Here is a 23,933-nt window from a genome sequence, read left to right on the forward strand (position 1 = left end):
ACAAATGAAAGATTCCTATCTTAACCACTTGACCTCCGGAAGTTTTTACCCCTTCATGACCAGGCCATTTTTTGCTATTTAGCACTGTGCTACTTTACTGGCAATTGCGCGGTCATGCAACGCTGTCCTCCAATTAAATTTACATAATTTTTTTTTTTCATACGAATTGAACATTCTGTTGCTGGTATTTCATCTTTTTTAGTATTGTGCTGAATATATATTAGTTTACAGGTATATTCCCTCCTTTGCTAAATCATCCGTTGCTTACTGACCTACCTTAAGATTGTATTTGTATAGTTCCAGATTCAACAACACTTGGCAGAGGCATGACTAAGCGGGGGGATTCTTCCCACTAACCGCCAGAGTAAGGGGGGATTCTTCCCACTGACGCCAGAGTAAGGGGGGATTCTTCCCACTGACGCCAGAGTAAGGGGGGATTCTTCCCACTGACGCCAGAGTAAGGGGGGATTCTTCCCACTGACGCCAGAGCAGACTTGTATAAAGTACTCTAAATTTCTACTTGAGTAAAAGTACAAGTGCTCGATCAAAAAGTGACTTGAGTAGAAGTGGAAGTGCTCGCAGAAAAAGTTACTTAAGTAGAAGTACTAAAGTATTCAACATTTTTTTTACTTAAGTATTGCAAGTAGTTTTTTCAAAAAATTTGCTACTTAAGTACTAAAAGTAAAAAGTACCAGTAGTTTTGGAAAAAAAAAATTCTACTTAAGTACTGAAAGTAGAAGTACAAGTACTGTGTTATGTAGTTATTAAAGAAAGAAGTCAAAAGTTTGAACATCATATTGTTTTTTATTATTTCACATGATTTATTCAAATGATTAACCTGTGTTTGTTAGTAGTTTCTTGATGCACTTTAAGCGCTGTAGCACCATTTATTTGTTTGTTTCATATTTTCTTTTTATTGGAAAGATTTGGTTTAGCAGCTTTTATTATACACAGCCTTTATTTTCGTATGCGCTGATTTACAAATGACATTATACACATTTTTTTGAGCTTTATGCAACCTGCCATCTACTGTTTTGGCAGTGGTAATTTTTTTAAAAGTAACGAGTAACTATGCAGCACAAAAAAAAAAATATCGGAGTTGAAGTATCGAAATCATCGAAAAAATGTAGTGAAGTAAAAGTAGAAGTAGGAGAAAAAAATTCTACTCTAGGAAAGTACAGATACTGCATTTCGGTACTTAAGTACAGTACTTAAGTAGTTCTACTTCGTTACTATACATCTCTGCGCCAGAGTAAGGGGGGATTCTTCCCACTGACGCCAGAGTAAGGGGGGATTCTTCCCACTGACGCCAACGTAAGGGGGGGAACTCTTCCCACTGACCGCCAGCGTAATGGTGAAGGGGAACTCTTCCCACTGACCGCCAGCGTAATGGTGGAGGGGAACTCTTCCCACTGACCGCCAGCGTAATGGTGGAGGGGAACTCTTCCCACTGACCGCCAGCGTAATGGTGGAGGGGAACTCTTCCCACTGACCGCCAGCGTAATGGTGGAGGGGAACTCTTCCCACTGACCGCCAGCATAATGGGGGGAGGTGAACTCTTCCCACTGACCGCCAGCGTAAGGGGGGAGGTGAACTCTTCTCACTGACCGCCAGCGTAAGGGGGGAGGTGAACTCTTCCCACTGACCGCCAGCGTAAGGGGGGGGGGGCCTCTTCCCACTGACCGCCAGCGTAAGGGGGGGGGGGCCTCTTCCCACTGACCGCCAGCGTAAGGGGGGGACCTCTTCCCACTGACCGCCAGTGTAAGGGGGGGGACTCTTCCCACTGACCGCCAGCTATCTGCACGCGTGCGGGAGCCGACAGTCACGGCACGGGGCTCTGAAGGAATGGCAATAGTGGCCGTTCAGAGCGCATGCGCCAGTGACGTCACTGGCTGCATGTAAGGTAAATATCTCTTAAACGGTACATGTTTAGGAGATATTTACAGTACCTATAGGTAAGCCTTATCATAGGCTTACCTATAGGTAAAAGTGTCAGAGGAGGGTTTACTTCCTCTTTAAGCAATTAACCCTTTCTCTGCCACCACCTCTACGTTATAATGAGCCCAGAGGACACTCGTTATTTTAGAAATACCAATTATCACTTTAGAATAATCATCTGTAACACGCGCTGTCACAGCAGACAGGAATGTCCAGAGGATTTATTCTACACAGTAGCGCTCTTTCAAGAGGCAGGTTCTTTGGTTAGCTTGCGTTAAGAGCTTAGAGACAAAATTAACACTTTTCAAAATAAGTTTTAATTATAAAAATGGTTAAAATTGGTGCAAATAAAAATATTTACAGAAAAATGGGTTACAAAGAAATAGAGACACAATACAGCAATTTAGAAGAATCGATAAAGAATTAGAAATGAAAATACTTGCATTCAAAAGTCCTGGGTGTTTCAGAGTTTCAGAGGCTGAACATGTGTGATCGGTTCTTCCCTTCAGCGATGTTACTGCTTGATGTTAAAATTGAGAACTGAGAGCTCCCTCAGCTTCCCTCTTTTTCTCTGTGTCATTAGAAGTACTTGACCAATAAACACTGGGGCCATGGGCGGCCCCGGAGGCTCATAAAACGCTAAGGGACCTCCCGTTTAGACAGATTTTGTAACAGAATTCAGATCTTGAAATATGTAGTGGTTACATTCTTTAAACTGATATTTTATTGTACGGCATAGAATTTCATATCCATGGACACCAAACACAGGTTATCTCGTAATAATCTCTGATCTGTAAGGCATCTGACCACTAGCTTGTCTTCCCTAGGAGTAAACGTGATCATGTTTGTTCTTAATTCGATCTGTATTTTATTTGGCATTCAAATATATACTTTTTAATGTTATGTTCCTATCTGCATTTATAAATTGGGTATAAATTGTTGGATGTAGGTGTTACATTTTAATTAACAACTGGGCTTGTGGAATTCACAACCCAGCCTGCTAAGACAAAGTTTGCTTCCTTTATGACTCTGCATCTGCCAGGGTCTGTTAAGATAAGGCTTCTTTGAAGCTTGCATACTGATTAGGATAAGGTGGGGGGCTAATTTAGTTCGAGGGAGAGAGAGGGGGGAAGGAAAATCTCTCCGAGTACACATCTGCTGGCTTCAGCTTTAAATGAAATGGTCGGCTGTGTCACTGGACAACATGGATACTCCCTCATCACCTCCTCCCATACTCTCCTTCTCCCATACTCTCCTCCAGGACTTTTCCAGAGCCTCTCCAATCCTATGGAACTCCTTACCCCAATCTGTCTGATTTATCTCCTACTCTATTAGCTTTTAACGATCCCTGAAAACCCTCCTCTTCAGAGAAGCCTAGCCTACCCTTCAGAGAAGCCTATCCTACCCACACCTAACAACTTTACTTCCATTTTCTGCATCAGCCCATCCCCCACAGTTATTGCCTTTTGTTTCACTTGACCCTCCCTTCTAGATTGTAAGCTCTAACGAGCAGGGCCCTCTAATTCCTCCTTTATTGAATTGTGTTGTAACTTTACTGTCTTCCCTCACATTGTAAAGCGCTGTGTAAACTGTTGGCGCTATATAAATCCTGTATAATAGGACCAATTTAGGCAGGAGCCAATTAACCTACCAGCATGTCTTTGGAGTGTGGGAGGAAACCAAAGTACCTGGAGGAAAGCCACGCAAGCACAGGAAGAACATGCAAGTAGTGCAGTGGTTGAGATGCGAACCAATGCTCCTAGTGCTGCTAGGCAGGAGTGCTAACTGCTTAGCCACTGTGCTACCCATTGGTATTGTATGCCAGTTGGTGAATGAGAACCCTCCTTCTTGCAGAGGGTATAAAACTAAAAGCACCGGCAGGCATCTGAGTGTCATAGCATGCTGGCTATTGTGGGTCCCCAGGGTTTGGAGGTCTGATGTTTTTGTAGCTGTAATGTAATTGATAAACCCTACATCCCAGACATCTCATTCTTCTCTAATATCAGTTAAAACAAAAGAGTTATGGAGAAAATATTTTAAGATACTCTCAGGAAATGGCTAATGGTTAACACTATGGCTGCCATGGAATATCTGTCCTTATCTGTTTTAAATATATAGTATCTAGGAGGGTCAGTGTACAAGCACCACATCGTGAATAGAGATTTAAAAGAAACGAGGCACTGTGGATTTTAAGCCCTCTTTCACATTGAATGTGGCTTTGAAATTGTGCGACTTCATCTGAAATCGCACAATTTCAAAGCCGCATGTTGGCTCACACCCGAAATCGCCAAAAAAGTGCAGGCACTACTTTTTTAAATTGATGCGGCACCAGAATGTCTGTGTCACATTTGTTTGGACATGGCCATTGCCGACGATAGGATGCTACTCATCATGCGATATGACTTGTGAAGTCGCATGACAGGTCGCTACAATGTGAATGTGGGCTAAAAGTGTCCAGAGATGTTGGTGGTTAGACTCTGCCAATGCCACATCCCTTTTATACTATAAAAGAAAGGAAATTCCCCTTGGTGTTGGGACTTTTATGGCATTGTAAAAGCTAAAGGTGCTGCAAAGATAAACAGGCTAAATATACTTGTTTTTACAAACTTTATTTACATATAGTTATCCATTGAATAAAGTATACATCCTTAAAGAGGAAGTAGTCTTCCAGTTTTTTTTTTTTTTTCTTCCCTGCAAAGTAAATGCATAATGTGCTAGTATGCATATCATACTAGCAAATTGTGACACTTGCCTGCAAATGAAGCCCGCATTGTCCCCGCTGGTGGCCGCATCCATCTTTGCCCATCTTCCTTCCGGGTCCGCGGACTACGGCTGTATTACTGGTCGGAGCCGTGTGACGTCACTCCTGCGCAAGCGTGCGGGAGCCGCCGATCACAGCACAGGGCTTTGAGTAAACGGCACGAGCGGCCGTTTCTTCAGAGCACATGCGCCGATGATGTCATAGGCTGCATACAATGTATACGGTGCAAGTTTAGGAGATATTTACAGTACCTATAGGTAAGCCTTAATAAAGGCTTACCTATAGGTAAAAGTTATAAAGGTGGGTTTACAACCAATTTAAAGTATATGCAAACCTTTCTAAGTAAAACAAGCCATACAGTTGAAAGTAGAAATGAAAGGCAAAACATTTGTGTATACAAAAACAGATTCCAAACCATCGAACGGATCTTGGCCCGAGTTTCAGTGTTCCTCCTGGCTGACAGTCCCCTCCCCCCCCCCCATTTCGATGGTGAGGAGGTTTTGTCTGGAGTGGTGCCTGCCTAGTTCCTGGTATGGTGAGTGACTCCTCTCCCCCTGGATGTGGTTTGAGGTGGACGCAGGCCCCTTCCTGGGATGGTCGGACCTGCGGATTCCCCCTTCTCTGTGGTAGTGCAGTGGGTTGGCAAATGGTGGGGGATGGTGTGCTGCACTGGTGGGGGGTGAGGGAGCACACCTCCGGTAGATGGGTTTCACGGCTGGGAGGTGACAACAGTTGCTGTTAGGGCTTCAGGGATCCCTCCTGGGTTCCTGGGAGCCTCGTGGATGCTGCGGGTGGTGGCCATTTGCAGTCTGGGGAGAAAAGATTCCCATTCCCTGCAGCATGTTCATTCTGGGTTTATCTACTCTGGTCTTTGCACTTACAGAAGACCATGGCTAAGCAAAACTTTCGCTCAATGTGGTGACATAATTTAACCTTCGTAAACTTTCAGGAAAGCTATGGTGGTCTCACTGGAAAAGTAAGGGATGGAACAACCTTTCCAAGAGGTAATGGCAAAAAAAAAAAAAAAAAAAAGTTCTACCTTTTACCGACATTTAGAGCCTTTGGTCGATATCTTCTGCATGCTCCACTGCTCCATCAGACCCTCTGCTAAATGGCTCGCACTTCTGGGTATAGGGGAGTGTATTCGAACAGTACAAACAAATGGCTACTGCCCCTACCTATAACTGGCCTTTGCATCAAGGAGCACATGGAAGGGCAACACATGTCAAATAGGGGAGCGTATGAATTCCTTTTAGGATGCAGTACTTGGCCTGCACTGGCCAAATGCAAGGTCCAAACAAGGTCACTTGACCTGGAGGAGGAAAAGTGAACTCTGTAATGGCGCTTTTCCACTGCATGGAACCGAACGGGTCGGCTCGCTTTTGTGCTTTTCCACTGCTGGTACCGCATGGTATAGTGTAGGAACGGTTCGGTACGGTACGGCGGCGCTTTTCCACTGCATGGAACCGAACGGTACGGCTCTCAAAAACAGTACCTACTCGATTGTGGTTCCAACAGGTACCATACCCGGTACCATATCCCACAATCCTTTGCATGCAGTCACTACTAGCCACTGATTTGTCAGAGAATCCCACCCACCCCGTTGTTATCCCACCCACTTAACTTTAGTACTACTTTAGTGGAAAAGCAAACCGTACCGTACCGAACCATTCCAACACCATACCATGCGGTACCAGCAGTGGAAAAGCAAACCGGGCCGAGTAGAGCCGAGCCGGTACTTGCAGTGGAAAAGTGCCATAAGCTTACACAGGGTTAGGACTCCTGGTGAAAAAGGTTGATAGGGCAGGTACCGAGGGGTTTGGTTTTTAATACAAGAGAACCGGTCGCCTTGGTGTGGCTGTTCTTTTAGGAACACGCCCATTCTGGTCAGGGATCCTATACACACTCCCTATTAACTTCTGCCATTGTACTCCTTATTTTGCGATTAATACCAAGAATATAGTTTAAGCCTGTCATGGCCCCTATGTGGTGGAGATTTTGTGTGGAGACACAGCCGCAGCAGTCTCCGGGGAAAGCCTTGGTCTCTGTTATATTCAATCCAGATAGTGTAAGAGGGAGCTTAAATTCCATTAGCGGCTGGGACACATTGTAGACACGCAAAAATGTTTCCTCTCTGACATACAGTGTGTGTTTGTGGGCCTGCGGAAAGTCGGTTACAGTAGCTGGTGTGTTTTCTGTTTGGTGGCTGTGATCCTCCATTCATGTATTCGACTGCCTGGAGAACGAGCAGGACGATTTCTTGTTTGACAGGCAATGCTTCGCGTTTGTGCCGACGTCAAGGGACTAAAATAGAACTCCTGTTTCCTCCCCATGTGAAGCCAGCTGTGTTGTGAGGGACGCTGGCGCTCTGAAGCCTCTTTGTTTGTACTTGTCAATAGGGAAAAATAGACCGTGTTAGGTCTCAGCTCTTCCTTATACCAAACTATTTCTGCGCACTCCATTCTGGGAACTCTCCATGATGCTTTGTGTGTAGTAAAGAGATTTGTTGAGATTTCACCTTTTTTTTTTTTTTTTTTTTTCTCTCTCTCCAGTCATTTATTTTTTCTTAACAGAACCGCAAATAAAACTATGACCAAAGTCTTGTAAGATGCTATTAAAATATTTCAGCATTTTTTTAAATTAGCTTTTTTAAGCATTTTGAGGTGATTTTCTCCCGATAGAAAGAAGTGAACACAAGGCTCAGTGCACTTTAGAAGCAACTCAAAGCTACTCTGATGTGTTCTCTCTGACACACATGAAATCATACAGAATTTGGCCCAGTTCAGAGTCTGATAATGCCCCCTCTCCTTGTCTCCCTTCCCCATTCCAGTCTCCTCCTCCCTTCTCCCGCTTTTCTCTCTCTTTCTCTCTTTCTCTTTCTCTCTTTCTCTCACCTCGCCTCCTCTTCCCCTCTCTTTCGCTCACCTCGCCTCCTCTTCCCCTCTCTTTCGCTCACCTCGCCTCCTCTTCCCCTCTCTTTCTCTCACCTCGCCTCCTCTTCCCCTCTTTCTCTCGCCTCGCCTCTTCTTCCCCTCTCTTGCCCCCTCTCCTTCCTTTCTCTTGCCACCTCTCCTCATTGCTCTTTTCCAGCCTCCTCTTCTCAGGCTTCCTCTCTCCGTTGTCATCCTCCCTCCCTTCTCTGGTCTCCTATCCTCACCCCACCTCTGTTGCCTTCTCTCCTACCCCCTCATCCCCTTCTGTTTGTCCTCCACACCCAGCCCTATTACATAAATAGTATGTGAAAACCGCAATTATTAAAGCTTTTATGGGAAAAGAAAAAAAAAAACTTGTGAATGATTTTCATCTTTTTGGTATCTTTCATGCCCTAATGACATACTGATTTATTGTGAATATGTTTCCATATGTTCTTTAACTACATCGCTAACTAATGCCCTCTTTTTCTCTACAGGTGCTTGGCCGCTGTTTCTTGACTGTGATGCAGGTTCATTTTCAGTTCTTGTCCCAGGCTTTACAGAAGGTGCAGCCTGTGGCACATGCGTGTTTTGCAGAAGCGATCGCACAGGAGCGCAAGAACTCTCCCGGGTCCAGTGACATGAGCCCTACCAGGGAGTTGGAGGACGCCGTGAGGAGTTGGAGAGGAGCTACTGAGGTGAGGGCCCACTAGCTAGTTTTTCGTTATTCCATATTGCTTGCCGATTGTGTTTTAGTAGTTCAAAGTGATCTTTGTGAATCATGCTACACAATGTCCTTGCGATGCGCTTTCTGTGTGCCAGATGGCCTTCCTCCATATACTGCCCATCGGCGGAGATTTCCAACCCTAAAATGGCAACCAGCGTCTAGGAAGAAGTCTCTTGACTTGGGATTACACTGTGTGTGCTTGTAGTATGGAAAAATCAGGGCCAGGAACAAGCAAAGAGCCTTCTGATCTAATTATTAGTGGCAATTATAAACATAAGTAAAGCTGGCCATAGACGGTTCAAATCTTAATTTGTACCATGTATGGGCAGGCTGAATGTACCCAAGTTGGACTGATCAAATTGGGTACAACCAGGCTGCCGCATTTTACATGCAATTATTTCTAGCGGCTGTTATTCCTGCTAGCAATAATCACTATGTTCTCCTGGTGGGGACAGCTTCCCCTGCTTGGGAGAACACAATGACTCCACGGGAGGTATTCCCCTGTCAACACGGTCTGTGTTGATGGGGGAATCGAGCAAATTTAAAAATTTGCTTTGTCTTTGGCCAGTCTCACCTTCTATGTTGGCACCTTGCTGGTTTGGCTAACCAGGGGGAGCTGCTGTAGGCAAGGAAGATTGGGTCAAACTAGTAAAGGTAAAGCGGTATTAAACCCAAGACCAAAAATTTTACTTATTACAGCTTACCAATCATTCAATGTGGTGGCTGCATTAGTTTACTTTTCTTTGACTTTGCTCCCCCCCCCTCTGTTTTCAGCTGGTGATCTAGCCTGTAAAACACCTCTCATTAGCCACTTGCCGACCGCCGCAAGTACATATACTGCGGCGGTCAGCCCCGGCCAGGCAAAGTGACATGTATATATACGTCACTAGCCTGTGACCGGCTTGTGAGTCAATAGCGGGTGAAAGCGCACCCGCTGAGGTGCCCGCCCGCCGCGGCTCGTTCACTAAGGAGTCAGTGCGTGTCACCTGGCGGACCCGATGTCCACTGATCACTCGGCGATCGTCGGTAGAGAGGGAGAAAGGCAGGCGGCTAATGTAAACAAGCCGCCTGTCATTCTCCCCTGTGTAAAAATGGAGATCAGACGGTTCTACTATGTAGAACCGTTGATCTGTTTTTACAATAGTAGACCTGTCCCATCACAGTTAGAAACATGCCCCTAGGACACACTTAACCCCTCCCTCTCCAATAAAGTTAACCCCTTCCCTGCCAGTGTCATTTTTACAGTAACAGTGCATATGTATAGCACTGATTACTGCAGTAATGTCACTGGTACCCCCAAAAGTGTCAAAAATGTCAGTCAAGGGTCCGATCTGTCCGCCGCAATATCGCAGTTCCGCAAAAAAAATCGCAGATCGCCGCCATTACTCGTTAAAAAAAAAAAAAACACCAAAAATGACAAATCTTTCCCTTTTTTAGTAAACGCGATAACTTTTGCGCAAACCAATCAAAATACGCTTTTTGTGTTTTTTTTTTTTTTTTTTACCAGCCATATGTAGCATAAAACAAATTGGCCCAAAATGTTAAATTTTAATTTTTACATTTTTTTGGGGGGAATTTCATATAAAAAAATGTGAAAAATATTGTTATTTTTGCAAAATTTACATTCTTTTTTGTTTATAGCGCATGATCAAAAAATCACACAGTTGATCAAATACCACCAAAAGAAAGCTCTGTTTGTGGGAAAAAAAACAAGTCAAATTCGTTTAGGTACAGCGTCGCACGACTGTGCAATTGTCCATTAAAATCACGCAGTGCCGAATCGCAAAAAACTCCCTGGACAGGAAGGGGGTAAAATCTTCCGGGGCTTAAGTGGTTAGTGAGAGACAACTCTGGATGAATGGGAACAGGAGGCACAGCAGACAGCAGCATTGTCAGTGTGGGCATAGGGTGGTGTTAAATGTATTAGTAGATTTAGACATTCTAACAAATTAAAGCCAAACTCCAGCTCACACTTTATAATTCGTAACGGCAAACAGTTTTTTTTTTTTTTTTTACCTTTTTTGGAATAAAGGTTTTACGTGAATACATTAAAGTGGATCGTTTTAATCACCCCTGCCAGTGTTAAGTGGTTTGTCTAATCCATGTAAACTAATACATTCTGCTGTGAAAAACAGAGTTGCTGGTTTGATCACCAGGTGAAAATAGAAGAAAGACTACAACTCCCAGCATATATTGCAGTTATGGGCTGTTTCTGTGAATGTCTCTGGGTGATCTGCCTTGCAGTGGGGTTAGTTGAGGCTGTGCGCCTCCCCAGCACAATAAGCCCACATGATTACATATGTCGCTGTGTCCCACTGTAGTCTCTGAATGCTTGCTCTGTGACAAGGGGGGTGTTCATGGGGGATGTGGAATAATTTTCATTGCAAGATAGGGCCAGGGACTATTCATAGGATTCAGATATATTGGGCAGACTGGATGGGCCAAATGGTTCTTATCTACCGACACATTCTATGTTTCTATTGCACTAAAGGAAGAGGGGGAAAAACAAAAGTATGGCTTTAGTGGAATTTTTGAAGCTATAAAGCCACTTTACTGTTCTTGTCATCCGAATAAAAACTGCTGTAGGCGTTACTTTTTTTTTTTTTTTTTATTGCTGCATAACAGTTTTTTGATTTTTAGCCTATAGTTCTACTTTAAAGTGTGTTTGGGGAATAAAAGGACTTGACCTCAGAGGCTCGGGTGACGTTTCTGGGTCGTCGTGCGTTGTGTATTAGGACATGGGAAGCGTCCTTTTGGCAGTGGCCCAGAAAATGTTCTTGTTTGTCTTTCTCCTATTTAGAGATGAATGAAACAAACAAAGCTGACTTCCTGTAGTGGTTTCTCCTTATCGGTCTGTCATCGGCCGCTTGTACCAGTTGCTGGACTCGGCAGCATTTATAAACACATCCATTGTCTATACAAGCAGAAGGCAGCTGGTATCGCAGTTCTGTAGCATTTACCTTTTGACCAGGATGCGATCTCCAGTTAAAGGAAAACTCCACTGACTTTACTGCACACACTGTACAGGACAAAGGCTGAGCATTAAAAAACCCCGGGGTTAAAGGCTTGTATCTTCAGGTAATAGGACATTGGCAAAGCTTTGAAAGACATGCCTCCTCTATAACCCTACCCCACTCTGCGTATCCTCTGTTTTTTGCTAGTGTCCTAAGGTGATGGACCTCTTCTTCCTTGCAGAGAAACCAATTCTTCGCTGGCTAGTAACACACTAGAAGCAATACATCCGAATCAGTGCAACCTCGCTAAAACCTTGGGAGCCGTACCCGGGCTCTAGCACTGGATCTTGCATGGGTTTCCACTTCAACACTTAGTGAAACATGTGTATTTAACCGCAGGGTGCTATGCATGTCCAGGGCCATGGTCCTTCCCTATGGAACCCAAGCCCTGAAAACCCTTTCGGAGTATGCTTTCCATTGACTGGTGAAGCCTGGACCCTGTATAGGGAGCTTTTGTTAACAATGTAACATCCATAATTATTGCAAGATCTATCTTGTAAGTTTCATATTATTGCTTTTATCTTCCGTTCATTGACTGACATGGCTCCATATTCTTCACCATTCTTCACCCTCTACAGGAGTAGGACTAGGCAGACAACACAAAAGCTTGGCTACGCCCTGTGCTCAGCTGGCATAACCCCCCCCCCCCCCCCCTCTTTGCTTAGATACCGTTTTTGTTTGCCTAGTTCAGGAGTAGGACCTAGTCTCCCTGCTGGGCCCTAGGCCCTGGCTATTTTGTCAATTTTTTTGCTGTTTGTTTTTGGACTTCTTCCTGGTTTTTTCCTATGCAGATCTTCTAGCGCATGGGTGTCCAACCATTTGGCTTCTCTGGGCCACATTGAGTGTAGAGAAATTTTCTCGGGCCGCATATAAAATATATACTATAGTTAAGGTATATAAGTAATAAAATGCCGCCGCGCCCTTCCCGCACTGCTGCATCCCCCCCATAGCACTAATTTAACACAACTAGAGGATGATCCCTTCCTAGGCAGCCTCTGCCTACAGTTAGTTGGAAGCCACTGTGGCCGTGCCCCCGACTCAACTTCCTTCCTCCCCAGCAAACAAAAAAAATTGTCAGGGTGCAGTGGGCCGCATTGCCTACGGTCTTGGGCCACATGCGGCCCCTGGGCCGCAGGTTGGACATGCCTGTTCTAGCGACTGCCGGGCTGAGCGACGGGCTGGACTATTGCAGTTCTAGTGGAAGTAAAAGTGGCAGACACCACGGATGCTCAGGTACCATCTGATTTACTAAAATCCAGAACAAGTGCTGCGCTATAAACGAGAAAAGTGTCAGAATGCTCTAACATGTAAAGTGCTACATATAACAATATCAAATAGTATAAGTCTGTGCAAAAAGAAAACCAAGTGCAAAGTAAACATAATAAATTGCTCATTAGCATCACAAAATATTAATATTACACTGCAAAGTCCTTGAAATAGAGAAAAACAGTGTGTAAATCAAAGATAAAGTCCATATCCAAAAAAACAGGGGACAGTCCGTGTTTAGAGGTAGAAAGATGTCACCACAGGTGCGACCATCACCATGAAGGGGAAGTCCGAAGCACTTACCAGAAATCGTGGACTCTACTGCGTATAGGAAAGAGTCATTCAAGCGGAGGGCTTTAAGTCTTAATAGTGCAACATCATCAGACAGACAGTGACCCAGGCTTATTTGCTTCTGGGTCGGTTTCCCCCCTTTCCTTGTGATGACACATTCTACTCGGGCACTTAGTGCTTCTTGGGTCTTCTGTCATCGGGCGTCCAGTGGCACAGGTGTGCATGGCGGCCACTTGGTTGTCGGTGCGTACATTTTCGAAGTTTTGGCATCTGCGGTTGCCTCCTTAGGCCGTAAAGTTTTTTTGTGGGCTAAAAATTAGAGGATCTGTTTTTCCCTCTTGAGGGTGTATTTCAGGTTGGGCTCCTGTTCTAGTTGAGGTACTTTTACCTGGATTGGCTGCTTTTAGCCTTGGGTTTATTTCCACCCTCCTGTTTGGCACTGCTTTGGGACATCCCTATGGTGAAGAATATGGAGCGGTGTCTGTCAATGTACTCAGAGAAAAGGATTTTACGATGAGTACAAAAATACTATTTTTCCAATTTGGTCTACTGACAGCCATTACCAGTTTTCTGGAACAGATAGGCAAATTCACATTTTGCAACCATGGCAACAGTACTGCTGCTGCTTCTGGAAATCTGCATAGAGCTTGTGATACATTTCAGGCATCTCATAGCTGTCCACGGGTTTACTGCTGTAAAGCTGGTCTTACATGTGAAGATTTTCCTCATTCAGCCAGCCCATGGATGAACAAATCTCACACTGCAGGCTATTAGTTTGCCTGCTGACACCAGTGGCTGCCTGAATACCTTAACAAATGCTTCAGATGATTGGCTTAAGCTGCTGTTTGGCCAACTTCTTTCCACCCAGCTTTTTGATTTTTCTCAATCAAAGTTTTCTGAGCCTGCAGATGTTGGTAGGGTTGATTTCAGCTGATCTACAGGAACAGAAAAATTGAGCTGGGAATGTTTCCAGGCATGGCTTCTTTGCACATGTTGACCGGACTATTAAAGCCTAATGGTAATGCTGAGTTTTAAGTGTTTCAAAAATTGTTCCCCTCCCTCTTCTCCTACCTATCCTGCCTTACCGGTCACAAGTTTCTGCAAAGAAAGTAAGGGAGCACCCAACAACAGGTGCAAATTCCAGGAGTCGTACATCACCCATAGGCTCCCATTGCTCAGCCCTTGTCAGTGATCCCTCCTCTTCCCTGCAGCAGCCACTCACTGACACAGGGGACTTGGAGCTGCAGGATTACATGACTGGACCAGAGTGGATAAAAATAAGTCATTTATACAAATTTTTTTCATATAGGGGGTAGGTAAGATAGATATGAGGGGAAGGGAACATTTTCAAGAATAGATATAGTTAGGCTTATCTGCCACTTAAAAATTCCTGTTCTGACACCTGGACAGGAAGTGAGAGGACATTTCCCAAGTTAGGAGACGCCAATAAAATGCCAAGAGAGGAGGTTTTAAGTTTTCGTCCTCATTTGGGAGAAATCCTCAATTTCCCATTCTGACCGACACCCGTCATAGACAGGAAGTGGGAATAAATCTCACAAACTGGAATAAAGGTGGCAATCAAAAGTTTCCAGAGGTTCGCACCCTTCCTTGCTCTATCCAGACCAAGAAAAAAACATTTTGGCTGGAGTTGGGCATTGACCCTTGCTGACCTTATTTTTTCTGTTTGCTGGAGGCTGTTGTTTCTCTACTCCTTCCAAGTTGACACTGAACTCTGGGCACAACAATAATAAAATATTTTCCTTGATGGCCACAAAGGATATCAATCCTTTTTATGTCAACCAAATGCCTTTGGAAAACAAGATCTCACTTTGTAAAAGTAGCAGTGACATCACATCCTCGACCCTTTGTAAGCTCTGACACTATCTGTGGCCTTGCTTACTATGGAAAATTACTTCTGGTTCCAAGTTTGGGGAAGTTGTATAAGAGGAAGAATTTGCCTATCATTTTGTCCTGAATGGGCAAAGGGAGTCTTATCTAAGCATTTCCGTTCATCATACATTTTAAAGTGCACATTTCTGAAACCAGGGAACCACCAACAAAAAGTCTTTGTTCCAACTTCAGTGTCCTGGGTCTGATGCACCAACTGGAATCCCCTCTCCAGCCTGATGCAATAAATAAACAAATGTAAAGGGACAAGGGACATATTCTTGAAAATAGCTCGCCTTTCTCCATGCTGGCACTGGAACAGTCACCCACATGGGGGGCAGGGACACCAATTAAATGAAAGGTCAGTATGTGGATGAATGTGTGTTCTACTGTAACCATTGAACAATGCACAAAGCTCCATCAGCAACCCGAAGATCAGGCTCCTGGCACCGGCACTGCCATAGGCCGAATATTGCTGAAGGCAACTATAGGATTGTCGCATGCAGCCCGGGCAAGAGTGGAGATGCATACGACCAAACTACAGTATAATGTAAACCGTACAAGACTGAGCTGTTTGTACCATCAGGACAAACAACACATCTGCCCTCTGTGGGCCTCTGTGTTATTTTTACAGCAAGGAACAAGAATTATCTACATAATTATACAGTTCAAGTAATGATATAATGGTAGGCTGAAGTCAGAGGCTCATGAGTGTTAAAGCTAAGCTCCGCGGTAAGCAAATATTGTCTTGGCGTGCTTTGTTTTATTTCTTCCAGATCTGTGCAGTAATCCAGTTCAAAACTTTGACTCTGAGCAAGAGTTTACTATAATAAAGACTGGTCACTGCTGCTCTCTCCCCTTGTGCAGGGTGGTTTTTTTTTTGTCTCCGCCCCTTCCTATAATAAAGGCTGGTCTCTGCTTATGCAGAATGTCTGGTCTTGTCTCCGCCCCCTCCTGTAATAAAGACCGGTTAATGCTGCTTTCTCTCCTTGCGCAGGATGATTAATTTGGTCTCCGCCCCTTGCTATAATAAAGGCTGGTCACTGCTGCTTTCTCTGCTTATGCAGGATGACTGGTCTTGTCTCTGCCCTTTCCTATAATAAAGGCCTGTTACTGCTGCTCTCTCTGCTTATGCAGGATGTCTGCTCTGGTCTCCGCCCCTTGCTATAATAAAGGCTGGTCACTGCTGCTCTCTGCTTATGCAGGATGTCTGGTCTTGTCTCTGCCCCTCCTGTATTAAAGACCAGTTACTGCTACTTTCTCCACTTGTGCAAGGTAAGTGGTCTTCTTTCCGCCCCCTCCTGTAATAAAGAACAGTTACTGCTGCTTTCCTCCCTTGTGCAGGGTTAGTGGTCTGGTCTCTGCCCCCCTCTTATAATAACCAATAGACCAATCACTGCTGCTTTCTCTGCTTATGCAGGATGTCTGGTCTTGTCTCTGCCCTTTCCTATAATAAAGGCTGGTCACTGCTGCTCTCTGCTTATGAAGGATGTCTGTTCTTGTCTCTGCCCCCTCTGGTAATAAAGACTGGTTACTGCTGCTTTCTTCCCTAGTGCAGGGTGAGTGGTCTGGTCTCTGCCCCCCTCCTGTAATAACCAATAGACCAATCACTGCTGTGCTCTCTGCTTGTGCAGGATGGCTGGTCTTGTCTCTGTCCCTTTCTGTAATAAAGACCAGTCACTTCTGCTCTTTCTCTTTGTGCAGAGTGACTGGTCCTGTCTCTACCCATCCTTTTTTCTTCCACTAACTGGTATCGCAGAAGGCAGTGATGTAGCCCTGGCCACACAGATGTCCCCTGGTAAGGCAATATCACATATGCCTTCTGGGAAATCCCATACCTAAACTGTGGGATCTTGCAGCATGGTCTTACTGCGCATGCGCGACATGAAGCCCATGATGTCATGCTTCATATTGCAGATGCACTGTACCACCTGACAAGCATCTGTTAGGGAGGGAAAAAAATCCTTCCCCCAAAATATCGAACAGGTTTTTTTTCCCCAACAAATTACCTGTAGTGTTGGACGGCACATGCGCTAGGTAAAGTTATAACGCATGCGCAGTGTATTTAAACAATATGCGTGGAAATAGCAGGTACCCAGGCAGTGTTGAGGCAGGACAAAAATAGGCAAGTGTGAAGAAAAAGTCACAAGGATAGAGGTAATGCATGCCATAAATTATGCGATTTTTCCTTCCTGCAACAACTGGAACAGTTCCTGGAGTGAGAACACCGTAATTGCTGTTAGCAGCTATAGCTGCTGGCAATGATGGCATGCTAAAAATCCAACACGCTGGTTGTTCCCAAGTTGTTCGATGAATCGACATAGGTACCATCAACCTGCCTATAGATGGATCGAATCTCAGCCGGTCCATGCTGAATCGCCAAGATTCAAACCATCTATGGCTAGCTTAAGTATGATTGTTTATCCCCCCCCCCCTCCCTAAACCTGAATTGGGGGATAGAATAAACCATCGGTGCCAAAAAGCACAGTGATTGTCCGAAAAAACAATCGCTGCCAAACCTCCCTTTTAAAACACAAGTAGTGTGGAAGGGTTAGAGCCTCTGTCATGTTTTATTGCTTTCTGTGTTTATATTGTGGAAATGTCTTTTATACAGTTTGTATCATGAGGGGAAGTCTCTCCGATAGGGACACAAAAACACTTTTAGTAGATTTAGGAAGAGTTTTTGTTGCTTTCTCTACCTTCCTGTCTGGCTGACAGTCGCTCCCTCCATTTCTTATTGTCGCCGAAGCAGGAAGTGAGAGATCTCCCCAATGGCATCACACACAAATAAAAACTTGACAGATTTTATCTGTTCCCTAGAGGGGAGAATCTAAAGATCCTCATATTAAATATGACATAAAAATATGAAGTGCCAAGAATGTAAACATGTTAACTATCCTCTTTAGATAAGCGTTACAGTCATGGCGTGACAAGTGTATGCGCTGAGAACGACGATCATTTCCCTTTAATCTGCAGTTTCTGTAGTATGCGCTGGGACTGTTGTGTCCCTGTGGGAGATTGCATAGTGAGTAAAAATGGTTTGCTTCACTGAGCTTGACGGAGAGGCTTGTAATCCTTGCCATTTCCAGCAGTGAATTCATCAGTTTGATCGATGGCCTTTAATACATTTTAAATATACTTGTGTACAGGGAGCTATTTTATACATCAAGCTATTGGTGGTCAGGTCAGAAAACTTCTGTTCCAGTGTTTGGATGCTTAAGAGCTCAACCGTCCTGATTGCATATTCTATCTCACTCTGCACTGAGTCTGTACATCTGCTGTGTCCATTATGAGGGGTTCCCACCATCCCTGTGTGGAATTCCTGGGCCTGTACACCTGCTGTAACATGTAGGTGGCACGTGGGAACATGATAAAAATGATCCAGGGAGGATGCAAATAAGATGACCGATGAATAAAAGCTTGGTTTATTTTTATTTTTTTAAAAAGGGGACCACAATATACATACCACCCTGTGTCCAGAGTCAGGCAGGGGCACTGTCAGAGATGGAAGCCGGAATGCCGGTTGCCAAACGCCGCTGTGTACTAGGATGGAGAGAAGCCTCGCCGGAGCCAGCCAGCGCGAGGATAAGCTGTCACTACGACGCTCCGAGCCCTAGTCCGGTGTCCGGAAGAGAACCACTCGTCTTGCAGGAACCAGGGTGGAATGCAAGCGTACTCCATTGCCATGACTACGTGTTTCGCACACATGCTCTTTATCAAGTCACGGGGCTCTTTGTCGCCCAACGGTCTGAACAAAGATCTTTTTATTTTGGTCTGCCAATACAATCTCCACAGGGTGGGACTATAGCGACCTACAAGTGGAAGTCAAAATATTATGGAGGGGTATTAAAAATGTATTTTTATTAAATAGATGGTTAAAATATCAAAAGCGTAGAGATATAACAAAATAACCCACCTCCATAGGTGATTAGCTGTCACTGCCCATGCAGCTGGTACAGCACTCCCCTGGGCTGCAGACAGGAAGTCAAGGGCTTATGGGAGTGCTGTACCAGCTGCATGGGCAGTGACAGCTAATCACCCATGGAGGTGGGTTATTTTGTTATCGTATCTCTACGCTTTTGATATGTTAACAATCTATTTAATAAAAATACATTTTTAATACCCCTCCATAATATTTTTTGACTTCCACTTGTAGGTCGCTATAGTCCCACCCTGTGGGGGGAACTTTTCTCTTTTTTTTTTTTTTTTCTAGCATAGGGAAAAGTCTTTTTAGTGAAAGGGAATTGAAAGATAAGTGGCCATTTACTAAAATTGGAAGAGAAGCGGTTTAATCCTAAACTACGTAGAGGGTTCTTTACTGACAGGGCAGTAAGGTTGTGGAATTCTCTTCCACAAGCAGTATTATCAGCAGGGAGCCTCGATAGTTTAAAAAAAAAAACTATTAGATGGACACATTAACGATCACAACATACAGTGATACATGATATTGACATAAACACAAGCGCACTCTCACACCACAGGTTGAACTATATTAAAGCGGAGTTCCACCCTAAAATTAAGCTAACCTCCATCTTCTCGCTCCGGGTCACCTGAAAAAGAAATGGATAATCGCAATTTTTTTTTTTTTTTTACTTACCTGGTTTGGAAGAAAATATACTTACCTTACTTCCTCTTCCTCCCCTCGGCGGCCATGGCGATTCGTCACTTCCTGGCTTTGCAATGATTCCTGGGAGCTGAACGTCATCGCTCCCAGGAATCAATGCGCCTGCATCGGCCCCGACGTCGGTTCCGGTGCAGGCGCCGTCATACCTTGCTAAACAGCTTCTGGGCATGCCCAGAAGCTGTGCAGGGATGACGCTGCGGCACCGGAAGTGACGGCGGGGCCGGTGCAGTGCATCGTGGGACCGAAGAAGACGGAAGAGGACACAGAAGAGGATCGCGCTGGCTTCAAGCTGCCCACACCTGAGATGGCAGCGCTGGAGAATGCATTTTCAAGGTAAGTATTTCTTCTTGCAGGTAAGTGCGACCGGGGACAGATCAGAGGCTAGCCATTGTGGAATGCACTAGCCCTGACTGTCCCATGGGTATTTTTATAAAAAAAAAATGTCCCAGGGTGGAACTCCGCTTAACTGGTGTTTTTTTTTTTTTTTTTTTTTTTTTTTTCTTCAACCTTACCGACTTTGTAACAACGGCCGCAGAGATTGGGTGATGATTTCACCCATAAACTTGCTCTTGCATCCGTAATCTGCTGCCTCTCTACGCAGAAGCCGTCACTAGAACCTGAACTTGTGACCGGACCGGAACACCCTCAGCATAAGGTAAGTATACAGATCTTTCCTTTACAAGGTGGATAGAATAGGCTCAGAATGGGGGTGGGAGTAGATTTCAATGTAGTTAGTGTTTGACTGAACTTCCACTTTAAATGGAGAATGCATGGATGGGAGGCTCACTCCCCTCTCCCTTTGCATGCCTCTTGCTGCTGCTTGTATTGGGAAAGTGCTCGGAACCAAAACAAGCAATTCGGTCATTTCCTTCCTAGCAATGTTACTGAACAGAGAATAGGAGGGGCGCCGAGTCCAAGCTCATAGCTAGGGGTTAGGAAGCACCTAGCAACATGGAACAAAGTACTACATAGGGGGGGATAGGGGGAAAAAAATGAATAGTAGTTCTTTATGCAGCTGTGCCTATTTGCACACCACTCTGCAAAAGAAGCATCAACTGATATCAATAATGTACTTGTACTTCTACCAGCAGTCTGTTCAAAGCAATGGTGTCCACTCTTTCTGATGCATGCTCAGCACTATAATGAAAATTAGGGATCAGTGCAATCAATAGTGTTTGCACAGACTCTGGTACAGAACCACAGAATGCATCTGACTTTTGCACACCACTGTTCAGGGTGGCTGCAGCAGATTGAAGTCTTGTTGGCCACTGTTCAGAAGAGGAGGGCCCCAACTCCACAACACCCGTTAACAGCTACGTCATTTGTTTACTTCTACATAGCTTCAATGGCTTGTGATCCTGCAAGTTTCCAGAGTTGGCTGACAAATGTGGTTCTCATGCCCAGGGCCGATCCTCCCCCTCCAGCTTCAGAACCGCACCTGATCTGTGTGATACTTTCTCCCACCTCCGCAACAATTAACCTGCAGTAACACTTCTGGCTGCAGCCTGTCATAGCTGTGAACTGAGGTTACGCAGATCCGTGGAAGTGTCTCCGATACAGCTTTCATCAGGTTAATCCTCAAATCTAGGTCAGCTTGAGAACGTGTGCGACTTCTATGCACATTTCTGGCAGCCAGAAAGCAGATGTGTCTGCGTGCCCTGCTTTTGCGCTTTGAACCCTCCTGTTGGTAGCCGTGCTGATGATCCTTGGATGCTTGTTGATGTTGTGACGCAGACCATGATTGTGGCAAAATGTATAGCTTGTCTGTTGCAGAGATCTCACGTGTCTTAACCACTTAAGCCCCGGAAGATTTTACCCCCTTCCTGACCAGGGGGTATTTTGCGATTCGGCACTGCGTGACTTTAACGGACAATTGCGCGGTCGTGCGACCCTGTACCTAAACAAATTTCACGTCCTTTTTTTTCCCACAGAGCTTTCTTTTGGTGGTATTTGATCACCTGTGCGTTTTTTTTTTTTTTTTTTTTTTTTTTTTTTTTCTCGATCATGCGCTATAAACAAAAAAAGAACACCAATTTTGCAAAAATAACAATATTTTTCAAATATTTTTTATATGAAATTCCCCCCAAAAAAATGTAAAAATCAAAATTTTTTAACCTTTTCTGCCAATTTCTGTTATGCTACATATGTTTGGTAAAAAAAAGCGTATTTTGATTGGTTTGCGCAAAAATTATCGCGTTTACTAACAAAGGGAAAGAGTTTTGTCATTCTTGTTGTTGTTGTTTTTTTTTTTTTTTTTTTTTTTAACGAGTAATGGCGGCGATCTGCTTTTTTTTTTTTTTTTTTGTGGGACTGCGACATTGCGGCGGACAGATCGGACCCTTGACTGACATTTTTGACACTTTTGGGGTTACCAGTGACATTACTGCAGTAATCAGTGCTATACATATGCACTGTTACTGTAAAAATGACACTGGCAGGGAAGGAGTTAACTGTATTGGAGAGGGAGGGGTTAAGTGTGTCCTAGGGGCGTGTTTCTAACTGTGATTGGACATGGCTACTGGTGTAAGAACCGAGATCAATGGTCCTACATAGTAGAACCGTCTGATCTCCATTTTTACACAGGGGAGAATGACAGGCGGCTTTGTTTACATTAGCCGCCTGCCATTCTCCCTTCCCAGCGAACGATCGCGAGTGACTGGCGAACATCGGGTCCGCAGGTCACACGCACTGACTTGTTAGGGAACGAGCCGGGGTGGGCACGCGCTCGCCCGCTATTGGCTCACAAGCGAGTGACAGGCTAGTGACGTACCGGTACGTCACTTTGCCTGGCCGGGGCTGGCCGCCGCAGTATATGTACTTGCGGCGGTCGGCAAGTGGTTAAAGTGGACCTTCGGTGGCTGCTGTTTGTGAAATATGAGCCATCATTGAAGGGTTACACATGCACTAAGACTGTATATTCTTTACATTTAAACTCCATGCAAACCGCTAATTAGGCTAATGAAATACATTTGTGGGAGATGTTGCTGCCAAAGGTTTTGTATTTCTGTCTAGTCCTGAGATTTAAACAGCACAGCCCTTGCTGATTGGGCAGAGACCTGGTATTTTTTCTGCTGCAGTTCACGAAGGTCCCTTTCACACGGGCTTTCCGATCCGGTCCGCCTGTCAGTTTTTCAGGCGGACCTAATCGTGTGCTCCATGCAGCCCTATGGCGCAGCAGATGTCAGCATGAACATGTCCGCTGAGACCCGCTGCTATCCAATCCGATCCTGTCCGGGATATTCGGACAGATGAAAACCCTATTTTTCCATCCGTCTGGAAGATCGGATGAAAACAGACAGGCGGTCCATTGTAAGTACCCCTTTCAGTGGCAAATGGATTGCCTCAACCTTCTATCTGCCATTTTTGCTGGGCAGTTTCTTCTAATAAAAAAAAAAGCTGAAAAATAAGACTTTCTAATTTTTTTTATCAGTTTAGGCCAATTTGTATTCTGCTACATATTTTTGGTAAAAACAAAATCCCCAAAAGCATATAATTTGGTTTAATAATTGGTTTGCGCAAAGGTTATAGTGTTTACAAACTACAGACTTTTTGGACTTTTTTTTTTTATTAGTCATGGCGGCGATCATCGATTTTTATCAGGACTGCGACATTACGGCGGACAAATCTGACATGAAGTGACACTAATAGTGATCAGTGCTAAATGATATGCACTGTTACTGTATAAATGACACTGGCGGGGAAGGGATTAACACTGGGGGTGATCAAGGGGTTAAATGTGTTCCCTATATGCGCTTTTCTAACTGTGGGGGGGGGGGGGGATTGAACCAGGTCAGAGAGAGATTTGTGATTCAGTTTAGCTGAATCACATGATCTTTCCCTGCCTCTCTGACAGGAGAGCCGTCTTGCATTGTTTACATTCCATATGGCTCTCCTGTCAGTTTTGCTGAAGATCGTGGGAGGCCGCCGGCGATCGAGTCCGCTCCTCCCGCGGTCTGTAGACACAGTGGGAGCGTGGCGCACGTGCCGCAGAAACCGTGTGCACATAGTCGCGTAGATCTACTTGATTATGCGCAGCCGAGCCGCCCTGCCACACTAAATCTGCACGGGCGGTTGGCAAGTGGTTAACCCACTTTTTATTGCTGTTTTTATAAAACAGTACAAAAACAAAAGACCATTCAGACAGTCAAAACAGCCTGAACATCAGGCGACTATTAACAACCACAAACGAAGCTTCAGCACAAGGCACACAGCATAGCTTCGAGGTTAATGTGTGTGTATAGGAACATTACAATCTTCCCATCTTTTCAGGCTAGCGTGACATAAGAGAATTCTGTAATTCTGTCTCCCATCACCAGTTTTCTTCTAACAAGCCACCATACCAAAGAGTCAGCACTAGGGTTGGAATTTTTTCATGTGTATAGAGCCAGTTCAAAGTATATATCCTGGACATAGCCCCAGACATATCGTTGACCAGCCAAAACAATATACTACATGAAGGGTATCCAAGTGCCTTTTAGATACTCCTAGTTTAGTCAGACACTGTAGATATACT

General features: G+C 44.6%; 1 protein-coding gene across 1 annotated transcript in view; it reads left to right on the forward strand.

Annotated features, from left to right (window-relative positions):
* The window catches only part of GARRE1 (granule associated Rac and RHOG effector 1), an 86,380-nt gene that overhangs the window by 22,070 nt on the left and 40,377 nt on the right, over window positions 1-23,933 (forward strand). The window contains exon 2 of the mRNA XM_082270905.1: window positions 8,109-8,309. Coding sequence (XP_082127031.1) covers window positions 8,109-8,309 — 201 coding nt within the window. The remainder of the gene's footprint in view (window positions 1-8,108; window positions 8,310-23,933) is intronic.

Source organism: Pelophylax lessonae, assembly GCF_965119305.1.
Source record: "Pelophylax lessonae genome assembly, chromosome: 10".
NCBI lineage: Eukaryota > Metazoa > Chordata > Amphibia > Anura > Ranidae > Pelophylax > Pelophylax lessonae.